Source organism: Coregonus clupeaformis, chromosome 30 (assembly GCF_020615455.1).
Source record: "Coregonus clupeaformis isolate EN_2021a chromosome 30, ASM2061545v1, whole genome shotgun sequence".
Classification (NCBI taxonomy): Eukaryota; Metazoa; Chordata; class Actinopteri; order Salmoniformes; family Salmonidae; genus Coregonus; species Coregonus clupeaformis.
In genome coordinates, this window is record NC_059221.1 from 12514576 (window position 1) to 12540382 (window position 25807).

Below are 25807 nucleotides of genomic sequence, written 5' to 3' on the forward strand. Positions count from 1 at the left end.
TCTCTCTCTCTCTCTCTATATATATATATATATATATATATATATATATATATATATCTCTATCTGTCTATCATACACATTCTCCAGGAGCGCCTGTTACTGTCGGTGCTGCCGAGGCACGTTGCCATGGAGATGAAGGCAGATATCAATGCCAAGAAGGAAGATATGATGTTCCACAAGATTTACATCCAGAAACATGACAACGTCAGGTAACCATGGACACACACCCTTTCACTCTGCCATAACCATGTACACACACCGACCATTTCACTCTTTTCCGCAACAAGTGGTGCTGAGGTCAAAATGTGACACATATGTATTGGCTCAAATGACAAAACTGTCACAGTTCCTCAAATCCTCTTAAAGCACATTAAAGGAAAGGATCCAAGGTCCCTCCCTGGGACTGCTTCCTCCAATGAACCTGAGAGGAATTGAGGAAACAAGGACGGAGGACATAAGGATATGAAAGCCAGTGACGTTTTCAGACACTGCCTTGGGCCCATATCCACAAAGTGTCAGAGTAGGAATGCTGATCTAGGATCAGTCAATGCAATCTTATTCATTATTAACTAAAATGCTAAACTGATCCTAGGTCAGCAATCCTACCCTGAGATGCTTTGTGGAATGGGCCCTGGACTACCTGATCGAACACCACCAGCCTCTTGACCCAGATATTAGTCTAAACTCTATTCAATCAGCATAAAGATGTGTTGAATTAAAACTGTGACATTCCCAAGACATTCTCTCTCTGTCTGTCTGTCTTCTGTCATGTTGTTGTTGTTGTTGTTATTATTATTATTATTATTGAGTCAGAACATTGATGAAGAGGGCAACATCGCCATCTGTCATCTGTCTACTAGAAGTGTCAACATTCCAGTTGTTTTTCCTCTTCCTTGTAATTTTTATCACAAGTTAGAAAATGAGAACCGTGCTGATATGTCTTCACTTGTGAGGGAGGGAGGACTGAAGGTGACCTAAATGGGCCCGGACGTAAAGCTGAACAGAATAAATGTCTCTCTCTCTATCTCAACGAGGCGTTAGACCATGCTAATTATGGGTTATTGATCTATCTCTCTTCCTCTTCCCCCTCTTTCATTCTCTCCTTTTCTCCCTCTGTCATACAATCTTGCTTACTCTCGCTTTCTCTTTCTCTCTTGCTCTCTCTTTGTTTTTCTTTCTCTCTCTATCTCTCTATCCATCCAACAGTATACTGTTTGCAGACATCGAAGGATTCACCAGCCTGGCATCACAATGCACCGCACAAGAGTTGGTCATGACACTGAATGAACTTTTCGCTCGCTTCGACAAACTAGCTTCGGTGAGCAGTTAGACATCATATCATCAGTCACTTCAACCCCATTCGTGAGATTGTAAATATAGTATATATTTACTCTTTACATTTTTTTCATTTTTTTTCTCACCTTTATTTAACCAGGTAAGCCAGTTGAGAACAAGTTCTCATTTACAACTGCGACCTGGCCAAGATAAAGCAAAGCAGTGCGATTAAAAACACAGAGTTACATATGGGGTAAAACAAAACATAAAGTAAAAAATACCACAGAAAATATATATACAGTGTGTGCAAATGTAGCAAGTTATGGAGGTAAGGCAATAAATAGGCCATAGTGCAAAATAATTACAATTAGTATTAACACTGGAATGGTAGATGTGCAAGAGATGATGTGCAAATAGAGATACTGGGGTGCAAATGAGCAAAATAAATAACAATATGGGGATGAGGTAGTTGAGTGGGCTAATTTCAGAAGGGCTGTGTACAGATGCAGTGATCGGTAAGGTGCTCTGACAACTGATGCTTAAAGTTAGTGAGGGAGATAAGTCTCCAGCTTCAGAGATTTTTGCAGTTCGTTCCAGTCATTGGCAGCAGAGAACTGGAAGGAATGGCGGCCAAAGGAGATGTTGGCTTTGGGGATGACCAGTGAGATATACCTGCTGGAGCGCATACTACGGGTGGGTGTTGCTATGGTGACCAATGAGCTAAGATAAGGCGGAGATTTGCCTAGCAGTGATTTATAGATGGCCTGGAGCCAGTGGGTTTGGCGACTAATATGTAGTGAGGACCAGCCAACAAGAGCGTACAGGTCACAGTGGTGGGTAGTATATGGGGCTTTGGTGACAAAACGGATGGCACTGTGATAGACTACATCCAATTTGCTGAGTAGAGTGTTGGAGGCTATTTTGTAAATGACATCGCCGAAGTCAAGGATCGGTAGGATAGTCAGTTTTACAAGGGCATGTTTGGCAGCATGAGTGAAGGAGGCTTTGTTGCGAAATAGGAAGCAGATTCTAGATTTAACTTTGGATTGGAGATGCTTAATGTGAGTCTGGAAGGAGAGTTTACAGTCTAACCAGACACTTAGGTATTTGTAGTTGTCCACATACTCTAGGTCAGACCCGTCGAGAGTAGTGATTCTAGTCGGGTGGGCGGGTGCCAGCAGCGTTCGATTGAAGAGCATGCATTTAGTTTTACTAGTGTTTAAGAGCAGTTGGAGGCTACGGAAGGAATGTTGTATGGCATTGAAGCACGTTTGGAGGTTTGTTAACACAGTGTCCAATGAAGGGCCAGATGTATACAAAATGGTGTCGTCTGCGTAGAGGTGGATCTGAGAGTCACCAGCAGCAAGAGCGACATCATTGATATACACAGAGAAATTGTGGATTTTGACATGTGTAATTCATTGGCTACTGGCTACTTACATTTGTGTTGTGTAATGTTCCATGATACCCCTTTTTCTCCCCAATTTTGTGATATCCAATTGGTAGTTACAGTCTTGTCCCATCGCTGCAACTCCTGTATGGATTCGGGAGAGGCGAAGGTCAAGAGCAATGCGGCTTTCTTGACACACTGCTCGCTTAACCCGGAAGCCAGCCGCACCAATGTGTCGGAGGAAACACCGTACAACTGGCGACCGTGTCAGCGTTCATGCGCCCGGCCTGCCACAGGAGTCGCAGTGGTTGAGGCGTCAAGGACATCCCGGCCGGCCAAACCCTCCCCTAACCCGGACGACGCTGGGCCAATTGTATGCCGCCTCATGGGTCTCCCGGTCGCGGCCGGCTGCAACACAGCCCGGGATCGAATCCGGGTCTGTAGTGACGCCTCAACCACTGCGATGCAGTGCCTTAGACCGCTGCGCCACTCAGGAGGCACTACATGTAATATTTGATGTAGAAACTACTCCCTAACCCTGAGCCTGTGTGTGTTTGCTGCGTGTCTGCATGCGTGTGTACATCCATGTTTGTGTGTGTCCTATAGGAGAACCACTGTCTGAGGATAAAGATCCTTGGGGACTGCTACTACTGTGTGTCTGGACTGCCTGAGCCCAGGGCCGACCATGCACATTGCTGTGTGGAGATGGGAGTGGACATGATAGAGGCCATCTCGTGAGTCATGACATGAGCACACGTGCACTCACACACATACACACACACACAAATATGCATAGGTGCACGCATAGACACATGCACACACAGGCGCTTGCGCACACACACACACACACACGGACAGGCAAACACGGGCGGGCACACACACTAATGAATAACCTATGTCTTTGAATTAGTAAGAAGCCCATTTTGGCTTGTCTAGAATCTATCGTAACAGGTGGTTTTTGGTGGGTGTGTCTGCGCGAGCGTCTATGTGTCTAACTGTGTGTGTGTCTCCCTGCAGGCTGGTGAGAGAGGTCACAGGGGTCAATGTGAACATGCGTGTGGGTATCCATAGCGGCAGGGTCCACTGTGGGGTGCTGGGACTCAGGAAGTGGCAGTTTGACGTGTGGTCCAACGACGTCACTCTAGCCAATCACATGGAGGCAGGGGGTGCGGCAGGGTAAGCCCCTCCCACTACCAACACACCATGGAAAACTCCCATAGCGTTGCACTTGATCTACTCCTAACCATTTAGTTGAGCATGCAAGTTCAAGTTCAAACCTTTATTGTCCATTTTTTTGTAGAAATAGAAATGTGTCTTTGGGTTACAGGCATATGGCTCAGACACATCACAATTAAACACAAATATAGGATAAAAACACGATTGATAACAAAATAAATACAACTAGTGGGGCATCATAATAAAGTGTTAGGATTGATTACACTCTTGCTGGTATTGCAGTCCTCGATTCAAAATCGAAAACTGTGTCAATGTGACTCCTTTGTGTGTGTGTGTGTGTGTGTGTGTGTGTGTGTGTTACTAGGCGTATCCACATCACCAAGGCCACCCTACAGTACCTGAATGGGGACTATGAGGTCGAGCCGGGGTTCGGAGGGGACAGGAATGCCTATCTGAAGGAGAAAAACATTGAGACATTCCTGGTGCTGGGGTGCAGCCAGAAAAGGGTCTATAGTTCATTTAACGAGTTAAATCAATCGTTTTTCATTTATACTAGGAAAAAGAAGAATAGTTTATTGTCCACTGTCAGTTTCCGATCACATAAATTCTTCATTGCCTTTAGTTATCCATTTATTCATTGATTTCCTATTTTTAAGGGTTTCTCCTAGATGGCACTTATCATTAATTATTAATTGTATTATCAAAAAGAATGTGTATTGTTCAAAATCTCTGTCTGAATCTATGTTGGTAATAGTATAGCATAATTTTTTTTTTTAAGTACTGTATAACAACATTCAGATGTCCAGTGTGAATAAGGTCCGTTGGTGAGGTAATTTCCCTCCCTGCAGAAAGAGGAGAAGGTAGCGATGGCCAAGAGTGCCATGATGCAGCGGGTACGTGCCAACTCCACTGAGGGCCTGATGCCACGCTGGGTACCCGACACAAGGTTCTCCAGGACCAAGGACTCCAAGGTCTTCAGACAGATGGTGAGAAACTGATGACCTGAAATGGTCTGAGAGCAAATTATTGCTCTATATAGCTAGGATTCTATCCAATTAAGCGACAGATTTTCATGCAAATATTCAAAAATCCACATAAAGAAAATATGTGCATTTTCCCACCAGTGGTGTTTCCACCAAACTGAATCAGTGTGTGATGACGTAGTGCACACAAAATGTACTTTTTGGCTTAAGTTGACATGTACCGAATAAAAATCTAAAGTTCATTGTGTTTCCATCGCATTTTCAACTCTACCGATAGTTTTGTCACAAAAACTGTTGCGTTAAATAGTAAATGTGCTTACTCTGGTCTTGGTATGTGCACTCTTGCCAACAGCTCGCAGATAGTGTGGGTAGGCTGTGCTGGTAGGCTAGTCTACATGATGACATTATTATGGATAAGAGAGAGAATATTTGTATTTGTCAAACCAGAATAAGACCGTCAACATTTATTGGAAAGGAGCATCAAGATCACTGTGCACTTTCACCACCCTGTGAAGTTAATCATAACTTATTTCAGCTGTAGCCTAATAAACTGCATGGTGTCCCGAGTTTTAGTGGGAGGACCACACACCTTATCATCACTTGACTCCAAGTTTACTTCGATATGATGGTTATTATACAAATATTTGGGCCTAAAGGTGTTCCCACCCCAATTTTTCCGCATAATTAATTGTATCGACACAAAAAGATCCTACCATGTCGAACGAACAAATGATCTGTCGGCATTTATAAAATTGTATCAAAACTTCCTGTTTCCATCACAGCTGTTTTATACGGTATGACTTCACTCACATAAAAATTGTGGATGGAAACATGGTTCATGTTTTTGTCTAGCAACCTAAGCTTTAACCATGTGCGTAATACAAGCCTCAAGCCTCTAAAACAGCCAATGGAAAACAGAGATCGATCAGTATAGATCCAACACCATCACAACAAGTGGGAGTTAGTTACACAGCCCTACTGTGGTTAAAGGGGTAATCCACAGTTTTTTTTTGACGTATAAATTAATTATATATACGCATTTCTTCTTGAATAATATAACTTAGAAATGCCTCATGAGCTTAGTTCAACTTTCATACTCATCATAACCCAAAATATAAGCTTGTTTTACCCCAATGTTTGTAAACAAATTAAATGTAAACAAACATTGTATAGCCTCGAAATATGCATAAAACTATAATTTTGATATAGCTCTGTCTATGAATTTATGTGGTTACATTTCTCCAGGAAATCAATCAGCTTTTTACCAAAACAGAGGCAGATTGCCCCTTTAATGTTCAGCCAACACCCAATGGAAGTTAGTGGCCAGCGGCAGACAGCTAGTCTAACACTTGTTATTGACTGATATGATTCACAACAACAATACTTCAGATCTGATCAGTCTAGCAGGGCTGCATCTCCATTATCCTTTCTCCTCTCTTCCTGTTCTCAACCTCTCTCCATTCCCCTCTCTTTCCTCACGCCCTACACTTCACCTGTCTTCTCCTCTTCTCTCTCCTCTTCTTTCCTCTCCTCTTCTCACCCTCTCTCCAAACTTACTTCCCTTCCCCTTCCCTTCTCAACATCTGTCATCTTGTTCCTCTCCTCTCCTTCTCCTCTCCTTCTCATTACCTCCCTTCCCCTCTCTCTCATCACCCCTTCCCTTCCCCTCCCATCTTCTCCTCTCCTTCTCATTACCTCCCTTCCCCTCTCTCTCCTCACCCCTTCCCCTCCCATCTTCTCCTCTCTTTCTCCTCTTCTTCTCATTACCTCCCTTCCACTCTTTCCTCCTCCCTCCTCTCCTCTTTTCCCCTCTCTCTCTCTTCTTTTCTGAGGGGTATTGCCCAGGGGGAGAAGGGTGTCATTTTAATCCTCACAGCATTAATTAAAACATCAGTCTGGCTCCCAGGGATTAACTGTGCAGATGTCTAAGTCTGGCAGTATGTGTTTTTCACTGGCTTGGTTACACTGTGGTTTTCACTGACTACGTGTCTAAAACATCTCTCTCTGTTATCCATTCTTCTCTCTCTCCTCTCTCATGCTCTCTCTTTCTTTCTCTCTCTCTCATCCATTTTTCTCCCTCTCTCCCTCCCCCTCGCTCTCTCTCTGTCTTTCTGTCACTTTTCCCAGGGTATCGATGAAACATCCAGACAAGACAAGTGAGTCTTATTTTGGCCCAGTAGTTGTTATCGGGTTACTGTGTGTGTACTCTGTGTGTGTTGTTGTAGACATTGGCCAGTTCATGTGTGTGTACTCTGTCTTTGTGTGTACTCTGTCTGTGTGTGTGTGTGTGTAATGTAGTAGTGTATGCATTGGCCCATTGGGGACTGATTGTTGGAGCTAAGTTTAGAGCAGACTGTTGGTTTTAGAGGGTCAGTCCAGCACTAATTCCCTATTGGCTCTTAAATCACTGCCTGTCACAGAGGCAGACCTGGGTTCAAATAGTGTTTGTTTTCTTTCAATAAAACGCTTGATTGAGCATGCCTGGGATGGAATGGAATAGTCTCAAAAGTGTAAAGTCTGCACATCTGTAAACAGGCTAAGAATTCAAATACTGTTTGATTTGTGCCATCTCCATGACCCTGTTTGTTGTCCTTGTCTGTCTGTCTCTGTGACCCTGTCTGTTGTCCTTGTCTGTCTGTCTCTGTGACCCTGTTTGTTGTCCTGTCTGTCTGTTTGTAGCCGCTGTGCCCAAGAGGCCTTGAACCCTGAGGATGAGGTGGATGAGTTTCTGGGCCGAGCCATCGACGCCCGCAGCATAGACCAACTCCGTAAAGATCACGTCAAGAAGTTCCTCCTCACCTTCCAGACTAAAGAGTTAGAGAAGAAGGTCAGAGGAGAAATGCTAACACTGTTTAAATTCAGTATGATGCGTTGTGATTTGTTGATTGATTAAATGATTCATTGATTGGTTGATTTGACTATTAAAATACATATAAACCCACTCCAGACCAGGAGACAACATTACGTGCATAAAAAATGCTCAAGAAAGCACAATAAAGCCTGAAGGATTTTTTTCCATTGTGGTCCTCCTCATTGTGTTAACAGCTTGCTGCTGTAGCTAATAGTTACACAACAGCTAATTGTATTATTCCTTCTCCCGATTATGTTTTCAGTACTCTAAGAAGGTGGATGATCGTTTTGGAGGCTACGTGGCCTGTGGTCTGTTAGTCTTCTGCTTTATCTGTTTCATCCAGATCATCATCTTCCCACAGTAAGTCAATATCTTTAATCATACCTAACCTCTCTTCTCATTGTTTTTAATATACACTACCGTTCAAAAGTTTGGGGTCACTTAGAAATGTCCTTGTTTTCGAAAGAAAAGCAATGTTTTTGCCCATTAAAATAACATCAAATTGATCAGAAATACAGTGTAGACATTGTAAATGGCTATTGTAGCTGGAAATGGCTGATTTGTTATGGAATATCTACATAGGTGTACAGAGGCCCATTATCAGCAACCATCAGTCCTGTGTTCCAATGGCACGTTGTGTTTGCTAATCCAAGTTTATCATTTTAAAAGGCTAATTGATCATTAGAAAACCCTTTTGCAATTATGTTAGCACAGCTGAAAACTGTTGTGCTGATTAAAGAAGCAATAAAACTGGCCTTCTTGAGACTAGTTGAGTATCTTCAGCATCAGCAATTGTGGGTTCGATTACAGGCTCCTTAATGACCAGAAACAAATAACTTTCTTCTGAAACTCGTCAGTCTATTCTTGTTCTGAGAAATGAAGGCTATTCCATGCGAGAAATTGCCAAGAAACTGAAGATCTTGTACAACGCTGTGTACTACTCCCTTCACAGAACAGCGCATACTGGCTCTAACCAGAATAGAAAGAGGAGTGGGAGGCCCCGGTGCACAACTGAGCAAGAGGACAAATACATTAGAGTGTCTAGTTTAAGAAACAGGCGCCTCACAGGTCCTCAACTGGCAGCTTAATTAAATAGTACCCGCAAAACACCAGTCTCAACGTCAACAGTGAAGAGGCGACTCCGGGATGCTGACCTTCTAGGCAGAGTTGCAAAGAAAAAGCCATATCTCAGACTGGCCAATAAAAATAAAAGATTAAGATGGGCAGTCTGAGATATGGTTTTTTCTTTGCAACTCTGCCTAGAAGATCAGCATCCCGGAGTCGCCTCTTCACTGTTGACGTTGAGACTGGTGTTTTGCATGTACTATTTAATGAAGCTGCCAGTTGAGGACCTGTTATTTTAATGGACAAAAAAATTGCTTTTCTTTCGAAAACAAGGACATTTCTAAGTGACCCCAAACTTTTGAACGGAAGTATATATTTTATTTTGTATTTATTTATTAACCTTTCTAATTGTAACTGCATGGAACTAAACTAGACTGCTGGTTAGTCTGGTTGAACCGCTACGGGGTAGCCTACTCGAAGGACCAAATAAGGGACAGCCTTTTTAACAGTATTAAACCTATCAAAGAAAATTTACTGAATTTATGTAGTAATGTACTGAATAGTAGCCTATGGTAAATTGAATTTGGTGCAGTATGGGACTTCCGGTAAGATGTACTTCTTCTTCTCCGCAGCACTCCTCTCATGCTGGGTCTCTACATCAGCATCTTCATCATCCTCGTCAACATCCTCTTCATCTGTGCCATCTACTCCTGCATCAAGGTAAGGGACAAGGGACACCATTTTCTAATCACCCTTTCATAACGATGTAGGCAAAAGTTGGCATTTGTTATGATGATGCATTATATTCTTCAAGAATCCATGGGTAAATAGAATTGAAATGACCATTAAATATATTCCCAGATCCCAGACTGTATCTTGTAATCTAAGAGGAGGACTAAGATAAATGATTCTCTTTCTTTCTTTCTCTTTCTCGCTGCCCCCCACCCTCCTCCCAGCTCTTCCCAGCTGCCTTGCAGACGGTGACTAAGAAGATAGTCCAGTCTCGTACCAATAGTACCCTGGTGGGGGTCCTCACCATCATACTCCTCTTCATGTCTGCCTTCATTAACATGGTAGGGACCACTATTTGCTTTCCCCTTCATGTACAATGACAGTGCAGTTAAAATTGCAGGTAATAAAATGTTTGCTTTTTAAACGTTGTACAGTACCGTGGCATAGGTTTTTGTGACAAGCTATCAGTAGAAGATGATAGAGCGCCGTGTTGCACACACATTGTGAATAACTCTCCCAATAGTGCCTGCAACGGTAGTAGTTCAGTTTGACACCTGTGTGTTGGTTTCTCTGTTGGTTGACATGTGTATCTCTCTCTTTAGTTTACCTGTGACAGAGAGGGCCTGGTGGACTGTGTGATGCGTGAGCGTAACCTGTCCTCCAGTCTGGTGACTCTGTGTCTACTACACAACCTGACACAGTCAGCACAGGACGGACTGACCCTGTGCCCCAGCCAGCTCACACCATGCCACTTCCCTGAGGTGAGCCCAGCAGGGACGCTAGTGTGTGGTGTGGGTGCGGTGTGAATACCGTCTGTATGTAATAACATTGTTATAACTAACTATACCTCTTCCCCCCCGTCCTCCAGTATTTCTGTTACAGTGTTCTCCTGACCCTGCTGGCCTGCAGTGTGTTCCTCCACATCAGTAGTATAGGCAAGCTCGCCCTGATGGTGCTGATCCAGGTTACCTTCCTGCTGCTGGTGGAGTGGCCCCAGGTGGCCCTGTTCGACAACGCAGACCTGCTGCTCACCGCCAACACCCTGTGAGTTAACACACACACACACCCTGTGAGTCACTGACTGTAGCCTACTGTTCGCCCACCCCATAGTATTTGTTCAAGTCGTACTTGTTTTCGTTCAAATACTTAAGCTGCACTAGTTGATAAAGTTGGGTGGAATAGCAAACCCTGACCATATGGTACTCAAGGCAGGTTGAATCACATTGCAGTCCACATTACAAGCTCAAGAGCGCAAATATACAATTCTAGTCAATGTGCACTTGTGTCTACCTTTGTGGTGTGCAAAGCACAAATGTCTTGTCAAGTGTTGAAGGTATTTAATCATTTTGTGTTTTGTTTTTGCCCTTAGCTCTTTCACACCATTGAATGACTCTCTAGATTGGTTTCCTAGTTTCAATGAAACAGTTACAGAGACATGGTAAGTTCATTGTTATCTTTTGTTCTTCTCTATTAGTATTTTGGTCAATGCACTGTTACCATGTCCATGTTAGTGTGCATGTCCACTCTTAGACTGAGTCTATTCTCCCCCTGTCTCCCCTCAGCCAGGAGTGTGATTGATTGATTAGAGTGGCGATTCATGCCCATCAAGATTAGGGAGACCAATTTTTATTTCATGAGCATGGCATATTGGATGACTGTCATTCATATTCCATTCACCCAGCTCAGTGTAACATCGATAGGTTTAGGTTACTATGTGATACTAAAAGTTGCCCTACAGTATACCTACCCATCATGAGGTTGCTACAACCTAGCCTAAAAATGAAAGTTTGTAACGTAGGTGCAGAGGTCGAGAGACAAATTGGAGAAATCAAGGTGACAGACAGTGACACAAACAATACCGCCTTGCACACTCTTGCCTGCATCTAGCTGATCTGGGGTGTAATTATTAGTCCAAACAGTTGCAAAACATTCAATTTTGCAACTAAAACAAGAGATTCTATTGGACAAATTCAGGTAGGTCTGTTTAATTAAGAAACGTTTTGCAACAGAATCGGAGGAATGAATACACCCCTGATCACCCGCAAACACAGTTCACTTTCATAGCAGCCACATACAGAATCATCGTTTTGCTCGTTGTATAATTCATTCTCGCATCTACGCGCTCTCCTTCTCTAACTTTTCCCTCAATAAGCTCTCCAAGCCAAACCTTTATACCATAAGGTTACTGCTACAGCCTACATCATTTTCACCATATTAACATCATAGTCAACAAACTAGAACTAACGTGTTAGTAAACCCACAAGCCAATCCATGTGTAAAATTATGCAGTACAGTTTGTAGCACAAGCAGTTTAGCAGTTAAACCGGCAGGCCCCGGTGGCAATACATTTATAAAACTGAAAGCTTACCTTGACTTGTAAGAGTTGTGGTGTTGGATAGGCTTAGCCAGCTAGCTAACATAAACAGCATTCCTCTCTGTTTGAGTCAGGTTGTTGAGTAGGCTAAATCATCTGCATTAGCTACGTAAGTGAAAGGTAAACTAAGAAGAAAGAAAATACGAAATATTGCTAGCTCTCTCTCTCTGCTGCTTCTCCTTAATTTTTTAAGAAACTAATTAAAAAACTTTAAGTATTTTCTTTCTCTCTTTTTGTGTCAAGTACTCACCACATTTTATGCACTGCAGTGCTAGCTAGCTGTAGTTTACCAGTATGCTTTCAGTACTAGATTTATTCTCTGATCCTTTGATTGGATGGACAAGATGTTAGTTCATACTGCAAGAGATATTATAGGTTGGAGGACGTCCTCCAGAAGTTGTCATAATTACTGTGTAAGTCTATGGAACCATGAGCCTCCTAGGTTTTGTATTGAAGTCAATGTACCCAGAGGAGGACGGAAAATAGCTTTTCTTAATGTTTCACTATTTGTATTTTTCTGAAAATGGTCCTCCCCTTCATCCTCTGAGGAGCCTCCATTGATTGATTGCTTGATTCATTGCTTGATTGATTGATTGGTTGTAGTCCTGTCTCCCTCCCCCCAGCCAGGAGAGTGTGACCAAGGTGTCTCTAAAGGTCATGACCCCTGTCATCCTGACGGTGTTCGTCCTGGCTCTGTACCTACACGCTCAGCAGGTTGAGTCCACTGCACGCCTCGACTTCCTGTGGAAGCTGCAGGTAGGACCTGGTGCCACACACATACACACTCACTAAGGGTGTGAACGTTTAAATTGGGATCCTTAACGTTAAGAAAAATCCCTAACTGAAAAAACATAATTTTTTGTTTTCCCCCTCACAAAATTAAAATCACAGTGCAGTTATCACAAAACATATTAATTAGATGATAGGCTATAAACGCCTGGAGAAAGTTTTGTAATTTAAATAAAACCAGAGAGGGAGAGGCGAAATGTAGGTTACTTTGGTGAATTTGCAAGGCATGCAAGACGAGATACAGATGACCAAGACCTATGCACTCCATGTTTCTTCCTGCCACATTAATTATCCTAACCTGCCACGTTAATTATCCTAACCTGCTGCATAAGTTCTCCTAACCTGCTACGAAAAGTCACTTCTGCTAGTCAAAACCAGCAGACCTGCACTTAGAACAGTCTTGGTTCCCACTAATGCTAATGGTGCGAGTGTGTATTCAGTCTTCGGTCTGTTGCGTGTAAAATATCATAACTTCTTCATTGATGATAGGCCCTGCTTTACTGAAGTTGCGAGACATTGCAAGCCAAGAAATTGCGAGGTACACCTTTTTATTGCCGATAGATAGGCCTAGTGCACAGTTCTGACTCTGTCTGCCTGGTGGCTGACCTGTCTATACTGTGCCCCTCCCCTCTCTCTCCCTGTCCCTCGCTAGCTCGCTATGAAAGACACAAGTGTTTGTGTTCTCTGAAATACGGCAACTAATCAGTCTCCTCTGTTTCAAAAATACTGAATCTTGACACTTAGAAATGGGGTCGACGTGCAAGGAATCAATTATTTTGGAAAGTCGACTCCACCACTATGTCATCGTCATTAACAGTTGGAAAAACGTCAGAGAAAGGCAAGCGACAGCAGCAAAGTCCTGTATGGCAAAACTTTGAGAAGTTAAATGAGAAGGAAATGCTAACTTTGCGAGGTGGAATTGAGGTACAGTAATGGTAGTACAGGTGCAATGCTTAGCCATCTGAAAGGCACGCACAGTGAGACCAAACCGTTGCTGGCAGAAGCGCAGCTGCATTTTGAATTCACGTGGCATTTTATGCATTTTCTTATCATTTTAACGGAAAAACAATAAAATAAATAGCTGTTTAAACATTTAAAAATAATCAGATTTTTTCACATCACTCACACACACACATGCATGCCTCGAGTTCCTGTGGAAGCTAGGTAGGACCTGGCCCCCCCCTCCCCCTCCCCCCACACATACACATCCAGCAGGTGGAGTTCACATGCCTCGGTTTCTGTATCTGGTGACATCACTCAGCAGACCTCAGTCTTTGTCTGTTGATAAAGTGGTTGCAGCAGAGTGACTTTAATCCCGACTCTGGTCTACGTTCAGTGGAATACTAAACACCAATCAGCATTTTGAGTTCCTCTCAATACCTATAGACAGACAGCGATGAGGTTGACCTATTAATCATTTTGTCACTTTCTCATCCCTTTTAACAAACTGTTTCCCCATTCCCCTGTGTCTGTTCCCTCCAGGCTACAGAGGAGAAAGAGGAGATGGAGGAGCTTCAGGCCTACAACCGCCGCCTCCTCCACAACATCCTGCCTAAAGACGTGGCCGCCCACTTCCTGGCGCGGGAACGGCGTAACGACGAGCTCTACTACCAGTCCTGTGAGTGTGTGGCTGTCATGTTCGCCTCCATCTCCAACTTCTCTGAGTTCTACGTGGAGCTGGAGGCCAACAACGAGGGAGTGGAGTGTCTCAGGCTGCTCAACGAGATCATCGCAGATTTTGACGAGGTGAGAGAGAATAATCTGTATAAATAAAGGGAAAGGTGGGGGGGGAGGAGAGGAGAGGAGGAAAGGGGGAATGGGGGAGGGAGGAGAGACAACGAGGGGATGGAGTCTTTGAGATTACCGAACAAGATCATCGCAGACTTTTACGAGGTGGGAGGGGGGAGGAGAAGGAGATAGGAGGAGGTGGGAGGGGAGAAATGGGTGCAGAGGTAGGATGTAGATCGCAAAGGGTGTGGTCTGGAATAAAATCCACAAAGTCACCAGGAGAGAAAGAATAGCGATTGATGTAGCTGAGTACATTTTGGGTAGTGTAACTTACACCTAATTTTAAACATTCTGTCCCAAAACAATTGTATGCAAGCTTCACCAAAAATGCCTATCTAGGGCTGTCCCCGACAAAAAAAAATCTTGGTCAACCGAAAGTCATGTTCGATTGGTCAACATTTTTACATGTGTATCTTTGCATATACAGTGGGGCAAAAAAGTATTTAGTCAGCCACCAATTGTGCAAGTTCTCCCACTTAAAAAGATGAGAGAGGCCTGTAATTTTCATCATAGGTACACGTCAACTATGACAGACAAATTGAGAAAAAAAATTCCAGAAAATCCCATTGTAGGATTTTTAATGAATTTATTTGCAAATTATGGTGGAAAATAAGTATTTGGTCACCTACAAACAAGCAAGATTTCTGGCTCTCACAGACCTGTAACTTCTTCTTTAAGAGGCTCCTCTGTCCTCCACTTGTTACCTGTATTAATGGCACCTGTTTGAACTTGTTATCAGTATAAAAGACACCTGTCCACAACCTCAAACAGTCACACTCCAAACTTCACAATGGCCAAGACCAAAGAGCTGTCAAAGGACACCAAAAACAAAATTGTAGACCTGCACCAGGCTGGGAAGACTGAATCTGCAACAGGTAAGCAGCTTGGTTTGAAGAAATCAACTGTGGGAGCAATTATTAGGAAATGGAAGACATACAAGACCACTGATAATCTCCCTCGATCTGGGGCTCCATGCAAGATCTCACCCCGTGGGGTCAAAATGATCACAAGAACGGTGAGCAAAAATCCCAGAACCACACGGGGGGACGTAGTGAATGACCTGCTGAGAGCTGGGACCAAAGTAACAAAGCCAACCATCAGTAACACACTACGCCGCCAGGGACTCAAATCCTGCAGTGCGAGACGTGTCCCCCTGCTTAAGCCAGTACATGTCCAGGCCCGTCTGAAGTGCATTTGGATGATCCAGAAGAGGATTGGGAGAATGTCATATGGTCAGATGAAACCAAAATATAACTTTTTGGTAAAAACTCAACTCGTCATGTTTGGAGGACAAAGAATGCTGAGTTGCATCCAAAGAACACCATACCTACTGTGAAGCATGGGGTTGGAAACATCATGCTTTGGGGCTGTTTTTCTGCAAAGGGACCAGGACGACTGATCCGTGTAAAGGAAAGAATGAATGGGGCCATGTATCGTGAGATTTTGAGTGAAACCCTCCTTCCATCAGCAAGGGCATTGAAGATGAAACGTGGCTGGGTCTTTCAGCATGACAATGATCCCAAACACACCGCCCGGGCAACGAAGGAGTGGCTTCGTAAGAAGCATTTCAAGGTCCTGGAGTGGCCTAGCCAGTCTCCAGATCTCAACCCCATAGAAAATATTTGGAGGGAGTTGAAAGTCTGTGTTGCCCAGCGACAGCCCCAAAACATCACTGCTCTAGAGGAGATCTGCATGGAGGAATGGGCCAAAATACCAGCAACAGTGTGTGAAAACCTTGTGAAGACTTACAGAAAACGTTTGACCTGTGTCATTGCCAACAAAGGGTATATAACAAAGTATTGAGAAACGTTTGTTATTGACCAAATACTTATTTTCCACCATCATATGCCAATAAATTCATTAAAAATCCTACAATGTGATTTTCTGGATTTTTTTTTCTAATTTTGTCTGTCATAGTTGACGTGTACCTATGATGAAAATTACAGGCCTCTCTCATCTTTTTAAGTGGGAGAACTTGCACAATTGGTGGCTGACTAAATACTTTTTTTCCCCACTGTATATACCCAGCCTATGTGTTTTAATCAAATCAACTATATGCATTGAGCTTACGGTTTGATGAAATAAGACAACTGCCTCAAGAGGGCGCCAGAGATCTAGACCTGACCCAACTATTCTCCTGCTGGCTTTCGCAGATTCTGCCACTATGCTCCTGAAGTTGCCGTTAATAGGCTACATGAGGAGTCGCCAACCTTTCTCATGTGAAATGCCAATTTATCTTACCATTTCTACTGCTCTGCATGCCACTTATGGTTTTCATATGCACATTTTCGTTTAACAGTTTAATTTAATTTATAATAACGTCTTCATATCTCAAAATATTGTCATGTGGTTAATCAAAATTCTATCCCAATCTAAATGAAAATGATACAAACCTAAAAAGTAACTTCTATTGCCATTGCCAACTATGTAAAAATAGCCTACATAAAGCCAACAAATAAAAACATTGCAGCCTGAAAATGTTCTGATTTAAAAATAAATATCCTATAAATCAAATTGGCTACACATGGCCTGTCTGCAACGAACTTGAAACGTTGTATCAACTATTAACTTGGGTCAGGCCCCTAGCGAACTTGCAACATTGAATAAAATATTCTGGGAGCTCAGAGTTTCCCGTGTAGGCTATTTGCGCAAGGGATAAGAAGCAGTGCTTGACTTGGGCAGGATCTCACCGGAGCTGAGTACCGGCACCTCAACTTTTCTACTGCTTGAGCTCCTGTTCCTCATATATAATATTAGCTCAAAAGTATTGTGGAGCTCCTGCACCTAAATATGAACAGTACCAGCACCCAACATGAGTACCGGAACCTATTTCAGTCCAAGTCAAGCACTGATAAGAAGTAATCAGGTAGGCCTATTTTATGACGTTTCCATTGGATCAAAGCATTAAATTTTTCCCTTTCACGCTGAGTGGTTATCAAAAGGGAGAGAGCTGGAAAGATTTTTCAAATTCATTGAGGAACTATTGTAATTCTCAATGGATGTAAAAACAGACTTTGTTTGCTTGCTGTTTGAGGTAAAGAAAACTTTGAGAAGCTCCACAGGTCATTAGTGCAATAACAAATACAATCAGATCCCCAAATGGGCACATTTATATGCCTATATTTACATGCAGGCCAGGTAGCCTATAAGACTACTTCTATGCGTGCGCATCCTAACTCAACATTGACAGGCGCGCACCAAACAAAAGACAATTACTAAATTGACAAAACTTGTTTCTCACAAGTGTAGCATAGGTTGTGCACTCTGCAAACATTGTGTCTACTCCGACAATGATAACTGGAATAATGATATTGAATGCATTAACATAAATTACCATAACCAAAGTAACAAACATTGTAGATTAGAAATTATAGGAATTAACGGTAAATGTACTACTGGTGATATATTTAATGGGGAATTGATATACACTTAAAATCATACGCAAACAATTCACACAATTAAGTTATAAAAAAATGTACACTACCGTTCAGAAGTTTGGGGTCACTTAGAAATGTCCTTGTTTTCGAAAGAAAAGCAATTTTTTAATCCATTAAAATTACATCAAATTGATCAGAGATACAGTGTAGATGTCACGATCGTCGTAATGAGTGTACCAAGGCGCAGCGTGAAATGCGTACATCTTTTAATAGTACTTTACAACACGATATAACAAAACGAAACGTGAAGTCCTCGGTCATAAACACAAACCTACACGGAACAAGATCCCACAAATGACAAGTGCACAACAGGCTGCCTAAGTATGGTTCCCAATCAGAGACAATGAGCCACAGCTGTCTCTAATTGGGAACCACCCCATGAACATAGAAAACTACACATAGAAACTACACATAGAAACTAACACCCTGGCTCAACATATAAGAGTCCCCAGAGCCAGGGCGTGACAGTACCCCCCCAAAGGCGCGGACTGCGACCGCGCCAACTAAACCCAACAGGGGAGGGGCCGGGTGGGCATTCCGCCTCGGAGGCGGATCCGGCTCCGGGCGTGACCACCACTCTCTCGCTACCCCCCCGTAGCGCCCCTGGTCTGGTCTGGCCCCGCTGGCTGGAGCTGGACTGGACATCGGTGGAGCGGATTGCTTAGGCTCCGGTGTGGAGCAGCTGACCGGTACCTGACCAGGCACCGGTGGAACAGGCACGGGCTGTGCCGGACTGACGACACACACCACTGGCTTGGTACGGGGAGCAGGAACGGGCCGGACCGGGCTGACGACACGCACCACTGACTTGGTGCGGGGAGCAGGAACAGGCCGGACCGGGCTGACGACGCGCACCACTGGCTTGGTGCGGGGAGCAGGAACAGGCCGGGCCGGGCTGGCGACGCGCACCACTGGCTTGGTGCGGGGAGCAGGAACAGGCCGGGCCGGGCTGGCGACGCGCACCACTGGCTTGGTGCGAGGGGCAGGAACAGGCCGGGCCGGGCTGGCGACGCGCACCACAGGCTTGGTGCGAGGGGGCAGGAACAGGCCGGGCCGTACTGGGAACACGCACCACTAACTTAGTGCGGGGAGCAGGAACGGGTTGGGCCGTGACTGGGAACACGCACCACTAACCCAGTGCGGGGACCAGGAACTGGCCGGGCCGGACTGGGAACACGCACCACTAACTTAGTGCGGGGAGCAGGAACGGGTTGGGCCGTACTGGGAACACGCACCCCTAACTTAGTGCGGGGAGCAGGAACGGGCCGGACCGTACTGGGAACACACACCATTGGCCTTGTGCGGGAAGCAGGAACGGGTCGGGCCGTACTGGGAACACGCACCACTAACTTAGTGCGGGGATCAGGAACGGGCCGGACCGGACTGGTGACACACATCACTTGCTTGGTGCGAGGAGCGGGACTGTGTTTCTTCATAAACCTCCGCTCCCTCTGCTGCCTAACCAGTTCCTCTCGCCGTGCCTCTACACTCTCCTTCTCCCTTATCGCCTCCCGTAGTTCCTCCCTCTGACCAACTAACTCCTGCTCCCTCATGACCAATAGCCCCCGTAACCTGGTGGCCTCCTCTCCTAGTCTGCAGATTCGCCCTGTAGCTGCCTCCTGCTGCCCCGTCGTCCAAGCCGTGTGCTCCCCCAAAAAAATGTATTGGGGTTGCCTCTTGCGTGTCCGACGTCGGCACGGTTGGCGCCGCTGCTCCTCTCTATGGCGCGCCTCCACAGTCTCCTCCCACGGACGGCGATCCATTCCGGCCTGGATTTCCTCCCAAGTCCAGGATCCCTTCCCGTCCAGGATCTCCTCCCAAGTCCAGGCTGCCTGCTCCTGGACACGCTGCTTGGTCCTTATTTGGTGGGATCTTCTGTCACGATCGTCGTAATGAGTGTACCAAGGCGCAGCGTGAAATGCGTACATCTTTTAATAGTACTTTACAACACGATATAACAAAACGAAACGTGAAGTCCTCGGTCATAGACACAAACCTACACGGAACAAGATCCCACAAATGACAAGTGCACAACAGGCTGCCTAAGTATGGTTCCCAATCAGAGACAACGAGCCACAGCTGTCTCTAATTGGGAACCACCCCGGCCAACATAGAAACACAAAACCTAGAACATGAACATAGAAAACGAAACATAGAAACTACACATAGAAACTAACACCCTGGCTCAACATATAAGAGTCCCCAGAGCCAGGGCGTGACAGTAGACATTGTTAATGTTGTAAATGGCTATTGTAGCTGGAAATGGCTGATTTGTTTTATGGAATATCTACATAGGCGTACAGAGGCCCATTATCAGCAACCATCTGTCCTGTGTTCCAATGGCACGTTGTGTTTGCCAATCCAAGTTTATCATTTTAAAAGGCTAATTGATCATTAGAAAACCCTTTTGCAATTATGTTAGCACAGCTGAAAACTGTTGTGCTGATTAAAGAAGCAATAAAACTGGCCTTCTTGAGACTAGTTGAGTATCTGGAGCATCAGCAATTGTGGGTCGATTACAGGCTCAAAATGGCCAGAAACAAATAACTTTCTTCTGAAACTCGTCAGTCTATTCTTGTTCTGAGAAATTAATGCTATTCCATGCGAGAAATTGCCAAGAAACTGAAGATCTCGTACAACGCTGTATACTACTCCCTTCACAGAACAGCGCAAACTGGATCTAAACAGAATAGAAAGAGGAGTGGGAGGCCCCGGTGCACAACTGAGCAAGAGGACAAATACATTAGAGTGTCTAGTTTGACAAACAGATGCCTCACAGGTCCTCAACTGGCAGCTTCATTAAATAGTACCCGCAAAACACCAGTCTCAACGTTTGTTATTGTGTGCGTTTTTAGGCACTGTTATTTGTAACGCCCTCCCTTTTTCCTTTGTCTACCCCCGACCGCCCAGATCATCAGTGAAGACAACTTCCGCCAGCTGGAAAAGATAAAGACCATTGGTAGTACCTACATGGCTGCCTCTGGCCTCAACGACTCTACCTACGACCGTGAGGGACGATCACACATCCTGGCTCTGGCAGACTACGCTATGAGACTTAGGGAACAGATGAAGTACATCAACGAACACTCCTTCAATAACTTCCAGATGAAGATAGGTGAGTCCCTAGACCTATGGTAGAGATGGGGTTGGGAGTAGTAGTATTAGGAGTAGGAGTAGCCATGAGACTTAGGGAACAGATGAAGTACATCAACGAACGCTCCTTTAATAACATCCAGATGAAGATAGATGAGTGGTATTACATGTGTGGCAAAGTGTCCCTTTGTAAAGACAACACAACGAGAATAAGAATCAATCCTGGTCAGTGCTGCAGTAGTCTATCATTAGTTGACTATTTGAATCAGATGTGTTGGAGTGGAACGAAAGCGGCACGTTGCAGCCCTCTAGGACAAAATTGAATGGTTTACTTATAGATGGGTGAAGGGGTGCAATGCAGGCAGGCAGGTTGACTGTGTCTTGTTTGCTCATGCAGGTCTCAACATGGGTCCGGTGGTGGCCGGGGTGATCGGGGCCAAGAAGCCCCAGTATGACATCTGGGGGAACACTGTCAATGTGGCCAGTCGTATGGACAGCACCGGAGTCCCAGACTGCATACAGGTAGATACACCTACTTTGCCTGATTTTAAGAATTACTGTACATATCTTTGATATCCACTGTATGTTAGATATGTCATTGAGAGTCATATAACGTTCAACCATTTTACACTTATTTAAATGCTAAATTAAATCTTGTCAATGTAATTAATTGGATGATGGACATATGATGACCTTGAACTCAATATAGCAATATACTGTAGATTCAGTGACCCCTCTGTCCTCTATGTTCAGTGCTGCCACCTACTGTATATAAAACCCTACTGCAGCACAGTATTTTGCAACCATGAGTTAAAAGGAACAAGAATTGTAACCAGATACCAAGTGTTCCACTTCAACTATCGCTACACTTGCCATTATATACTTTTCCTTCCACCGTGTAGTGCCTTGATCATCCTAGAATAGAACAGAACAAAATAGAAGAGGATAGCTGCTGTGTAGCTGTGGCTGACATTATCTGTGGAGAGTCAAATGACACATGCACACACACTTACGTGTCCTTGTGTTGTCTTTTCCCAGGTGACCACAGACCTGTACCATGTCCTGGTAAACAAAGGCTACCAACTGGACCACAGAGGCCTGGTCAAGGTGAAGGGGAAGGGAGAGATGACCACCTACTTCCTGACCAGTGGTCCCAATGGTACCCAGGGCAGTTAACCACGACGGTCACGGGACTACCGCTGGCTGCTCATACATGAAGAAGAGAGAGATGGAAAGGAAGAGAGAGGGAGAGCGGGAGAGCGGGAAGTGGGTGTGTGAGAAAAGAGAGTGAGACAAGAGAGAAAGAAAGAAACGGTTCAAAGCCATGAAGGAAATGTGTTTGTGTGCGATCATGTATTGTTATGCACACTACTTTAGGTTTGGGTCTAAAATGGCTCCCTGTATAGGCCCAGGGCCCTGGTCAAAATGAATGCACTGTATAGAGAATGGGGTGCCATATGGGACGCACACCAGGAATTCCGTTCTTACTTCAAGGCTTATGACACAAAGCTACTTGAAAGATATAATTAAATAATTATAATGAAGACCTATTGCCTTAGAAGGAAATTACTGAACAAAAGGCTACATTTGTTTTGTCGTGAGCTACACAACAAATACTTCACATCCGGAGCTATTATTTATTTTTCACTGAAATGGATGGATTTTTTTGTTGTCGTGACGACCTTGTAACAAAATCTATATATGTATTATATGAAATATTCAAGGATAAGATGAAAACGACCAAAGAACAAATGTTTTATTATGAGGGACTGACTCTACACACATCAACCAATTTCTGTTCGAAATGACTGCAGAATGAACAACTGACATGACTGCGGATCGAACAACTGACATGACTGCGGATCGAACAACTGAAATGACTGAAGATTGAACAACTGCAAATCTGTTGTTTTTCAGCTTTTTCTTTCTTGTCACTTTTGACAACAAAGGCCACGGAAAAAAACGTCATTGTCTTTGATAGCGGCGAACACATTGTTTTTGACTTGATATGCTTGATAATATGAAGGAGAGCTGAGAAATCTGTCTTTGATTGTGCACTGCGAACGAAGAGAGACCACACACACACACACAGAGCAGCCTTGGATTGGATTTCTGTGTTCCTTTCAGGACCTCTATTGTGTGCAGGCTAATTCTAACCCACATAAGGTTGTGTTTCTCTTTTCTATGTATCGTCAATGACTTTCTCTCTCTAGATGTATTTTTTGGTACAAGCCAAAACAGAAATTTTAGTGAAGGACAAACAAACAACTGCATTGCTACCATGGTACTGGAGAGATTGTTTTAATTGCTATGAGATGTTTTATATGAAATACGTGTGTGCGTGGGAGGGTAACTGTATGCTGTTCTTTATCTTTAAAGGGGCATAATTCTTCACTGTGAGGTTTTTAAAGATTCTGTATGACAAATGGGTTGTTTCCCAAATGACACCCTATTCCCTATATAGTGCACTACTTTTGACCAGAGCCGGGCTCTGGTCAAAAGTAGTGCACTACATAGGGAATAGGGTGCCATTTTGGATGCAACCATGCCAAATTGATGCTGCAAGGCATGCGTGTTGTTTTTATATCTTATACTTTGGAGTTGTGTGTTCATTCCTGATTTATGTTTGTTGATTTATTTAAATCACCTTTACTTCATGCCATTTATTTTACTGTGATTATGATCACAATTCCATTCCAAATTCATTCTAAAAACCCACAAATTGATTTTGGATTGTGTTAAAACATATGGGCAAGGAGGTGGTCATATACACACAGTGGGCCTATAGCCTACAGTACAATGTTACAGGAGAATACACAAAGGTTTTCTGGCTGTTACCTTGAAGTAAGAGGTACATCAATGGTAGTATCTGTACTCCATAGTATTTCACACCATCCAATAGTATTGGTATCTAATAGTATTTGGCACATAGAAGCTCTTTACCCCACAAAGGAGTACTGTATTTTGAAACTTATCTTATGAATGTACGAAAATAACAAAATATACTGTATGTCTATGGTGACACCACTACTACTCATTATTTTTGTGGTACAAACATTATCTGGCTTGTATTGAAAGAAATTACCAGTTTTAATGGTGCCAGTACAGGCTCCCGGATCAGGACAGGGACGTGGCCTTTTCTGTTATACCAACATGGCAAAAGGGTTCAGGGAGAGGAAGAGCTACTGCTGTATTATGTGAAGTACTATTGCATAGAAATGAAGGTTTATGTCCCTTGATCCCACTTATTCACTGTACTGTATCAGGGAGTACGTTACAGTATGAAGGGCCTACCGTGGTGACTTGGGGTCTCTGTCCATCTTTTTCCTCAACCTATGTCATGTTCATTAGGAACAGAAGAAAATAAGTGAAACAGGAAGGTACTACAGTACCTGAACTTGTCAAATAAGAAATGGCTTGTTTAGGTTTTTCGTAGCAAAACGGTTTTCTACTGTGTGCCCTAATGAACACGAGCCTGCTGATCCTGAGCAACCTGTGTGTAAGAGGGATCTCTGAATGAAGTTGTATTTGTTCCCCCTTTTCTTTTTTCTCTTCCCATTAGTCTCTTACTGTATTTGAGTTGAAAGGCCAACAAAATACTGTTTGTTTGTTTTTCCATTCCAAAAATAACAATATAGCAGAATTGAAGAAATGAAATGGTAATCTGGTTTGATTTCCCCTTAAAACAAAATCAATAAATTACTGTTTTGTATTATTGATTATTATAATTTAGTTATTATTCTGTTATTATTCAGTCTCTTCCCCTAATCAATGTGCAATGTAGGCCTATGTGTTTTGCTGCTGTTTCATTGCAATGCACATTTTATTAAAATAATAAGTTGGATAAGTTATTGGTAATGTCATGATCATAATAATGGGTAACATATCTTGAGTTGCCCCTATACCTACAGTACCAGTCAAAAGTTGACACATTTTACATTTTAGTCATTTAGCAGACGCTCTTATCCAGAGCAACTTACAGTTAGTGAGTGCATACATTATTTTTTTACCCCCGTGGGAATCGAACCCACAACCCTGGCGTTGCAAACGCCATGCTCTACCAACTGAGCTACATCCCTGCCAGCCATTCCCTCCCCTACCCTGGATGACGCTGGGCCAATTGTGCGACGCCCCATGGGTCTCCCGGTCGCGGCCGGTTACGACAGAGCCTGGATTCGAACCAGGATCTCTAGTGGCACAGCTAGCACTGCAATGCAGTGCCTTAGACCACTGCGCCACTACTCATTCCAGGGTTTTTCTTTATTTTTACTATTTTCTACATTGTAGAATAATAGTGAAGACATCAAAACTATGAAATAACACATATGGAATCATGTAGTAACCAAAAAAGTGTTAAACAAATCTAAATATATTTTATATTTGAGATTCTTCAAAGTAGCAATCATTTGCCTTGATGACAGCTTTGCACACTCTTGGCATTCTCTCAACCAGCTTCATGAGGTAGTCACCTGGAATGCATTTCAATTAACAGGTGTGCCTTGTTAAAAGTTAATTTGTGGAATTTCTTTCTTTCTTAATGCGTTTGAGCCAATCAGTTGTGTTGTGACAAGGTAGGGGTGGTATACAGTAGATAGCCCTATTTGGTGAAAGACCAAGTCCATATTATGGCAAGAACAGTTCAAATAATCAAAGAGAAATGACAGTCCATCATTACTTTAAGACATGAAGAGCTTTGAACGTTTCTTCAAGTGCAGTCACAAAAATCTAATCAAATTGTATTGGCCACATGCGCCGAATACAACAGGTGAAGACATTACAGTGAAATGCTTAATTACAGCCCTTAACCAACAGTGCATTTATTTTAAATAAAAACATGTTGGTATTACAGTCAGG

General features: G+C 43.5%; 1 protein-coding gene across 3 annotated transcripts in view; it reads left to right on the forward strand.

The window, feature by feature from the left end:
• LOC121545889 (adenylate cyclase type 6) overlaps window positions 1–24800 on the forward strand; it is an 89027-nt gene extending 64227 nt beyond the window's left edge. For all 3 annotated transcript variants that reach the window (XM_041856781.2, XM_041856782.2, XM_041856783.2), the window contains exons 5-23: window positions 88–209; window positions 1207–1318; window positions 3272–3399; window positions 3683–3841; window positions 4206–4347; window positions 4690–4827; window positions 6952–6980; window positions 7504–7651; window positions 7938–8035; window positions 9373–9460; window positions 9697–9813; window positions 10075–10233; window positions 10341–10516; window positions 10842–10910; window positions 12470–12602; window positions 14118–14381; window positions 20771–20975; window positions 21351–21475; window positions 21992–24800. In XM_041856781.2, coding sequence (XP_041712715.2) covers window positions 88–209; window positions 1207–1318; window positions 3272–3399; window positions 3683–3841; window positions 4206–4347; window positions 4690–4827; window positions 6952–6980; window positions 7504–7651; window positions 7938–8035; window positions 9373–9460; window positions 9697–9813; window positions 10075–10233; window positions 10341–10516; window positions 10842–10910; window positions 12470–12602; window positions 14118–14381; window positions 20771–20975; window positions 21351–21475; window positions 21992–22129 — 2550 coding nt within the window. In that variant the 3' untranslated portion in view covers window positions 22130–24800. The remainder of the gene's footprint in view (window positions 1–87; window positions 210–1206; window positions 1319–3271; window positions 3400–3682; window positions 3842–4205; window positions 4348–4689; window positions 4828–6951; window positions 6981–7503; window positions 7652–7937; window positions 8036–9372; window positions 9461–9696; window positions 9814–10074; window positions 10234–10340; window positions 10517–10841; window positions 10911–12469; window positions 12603–14117; window positions 14382–20770; window positions 20976–21350; window positions 21476–21991) is intronic.
• Window positions 24801–25807: the final 1007 nt, after the last annotated feature.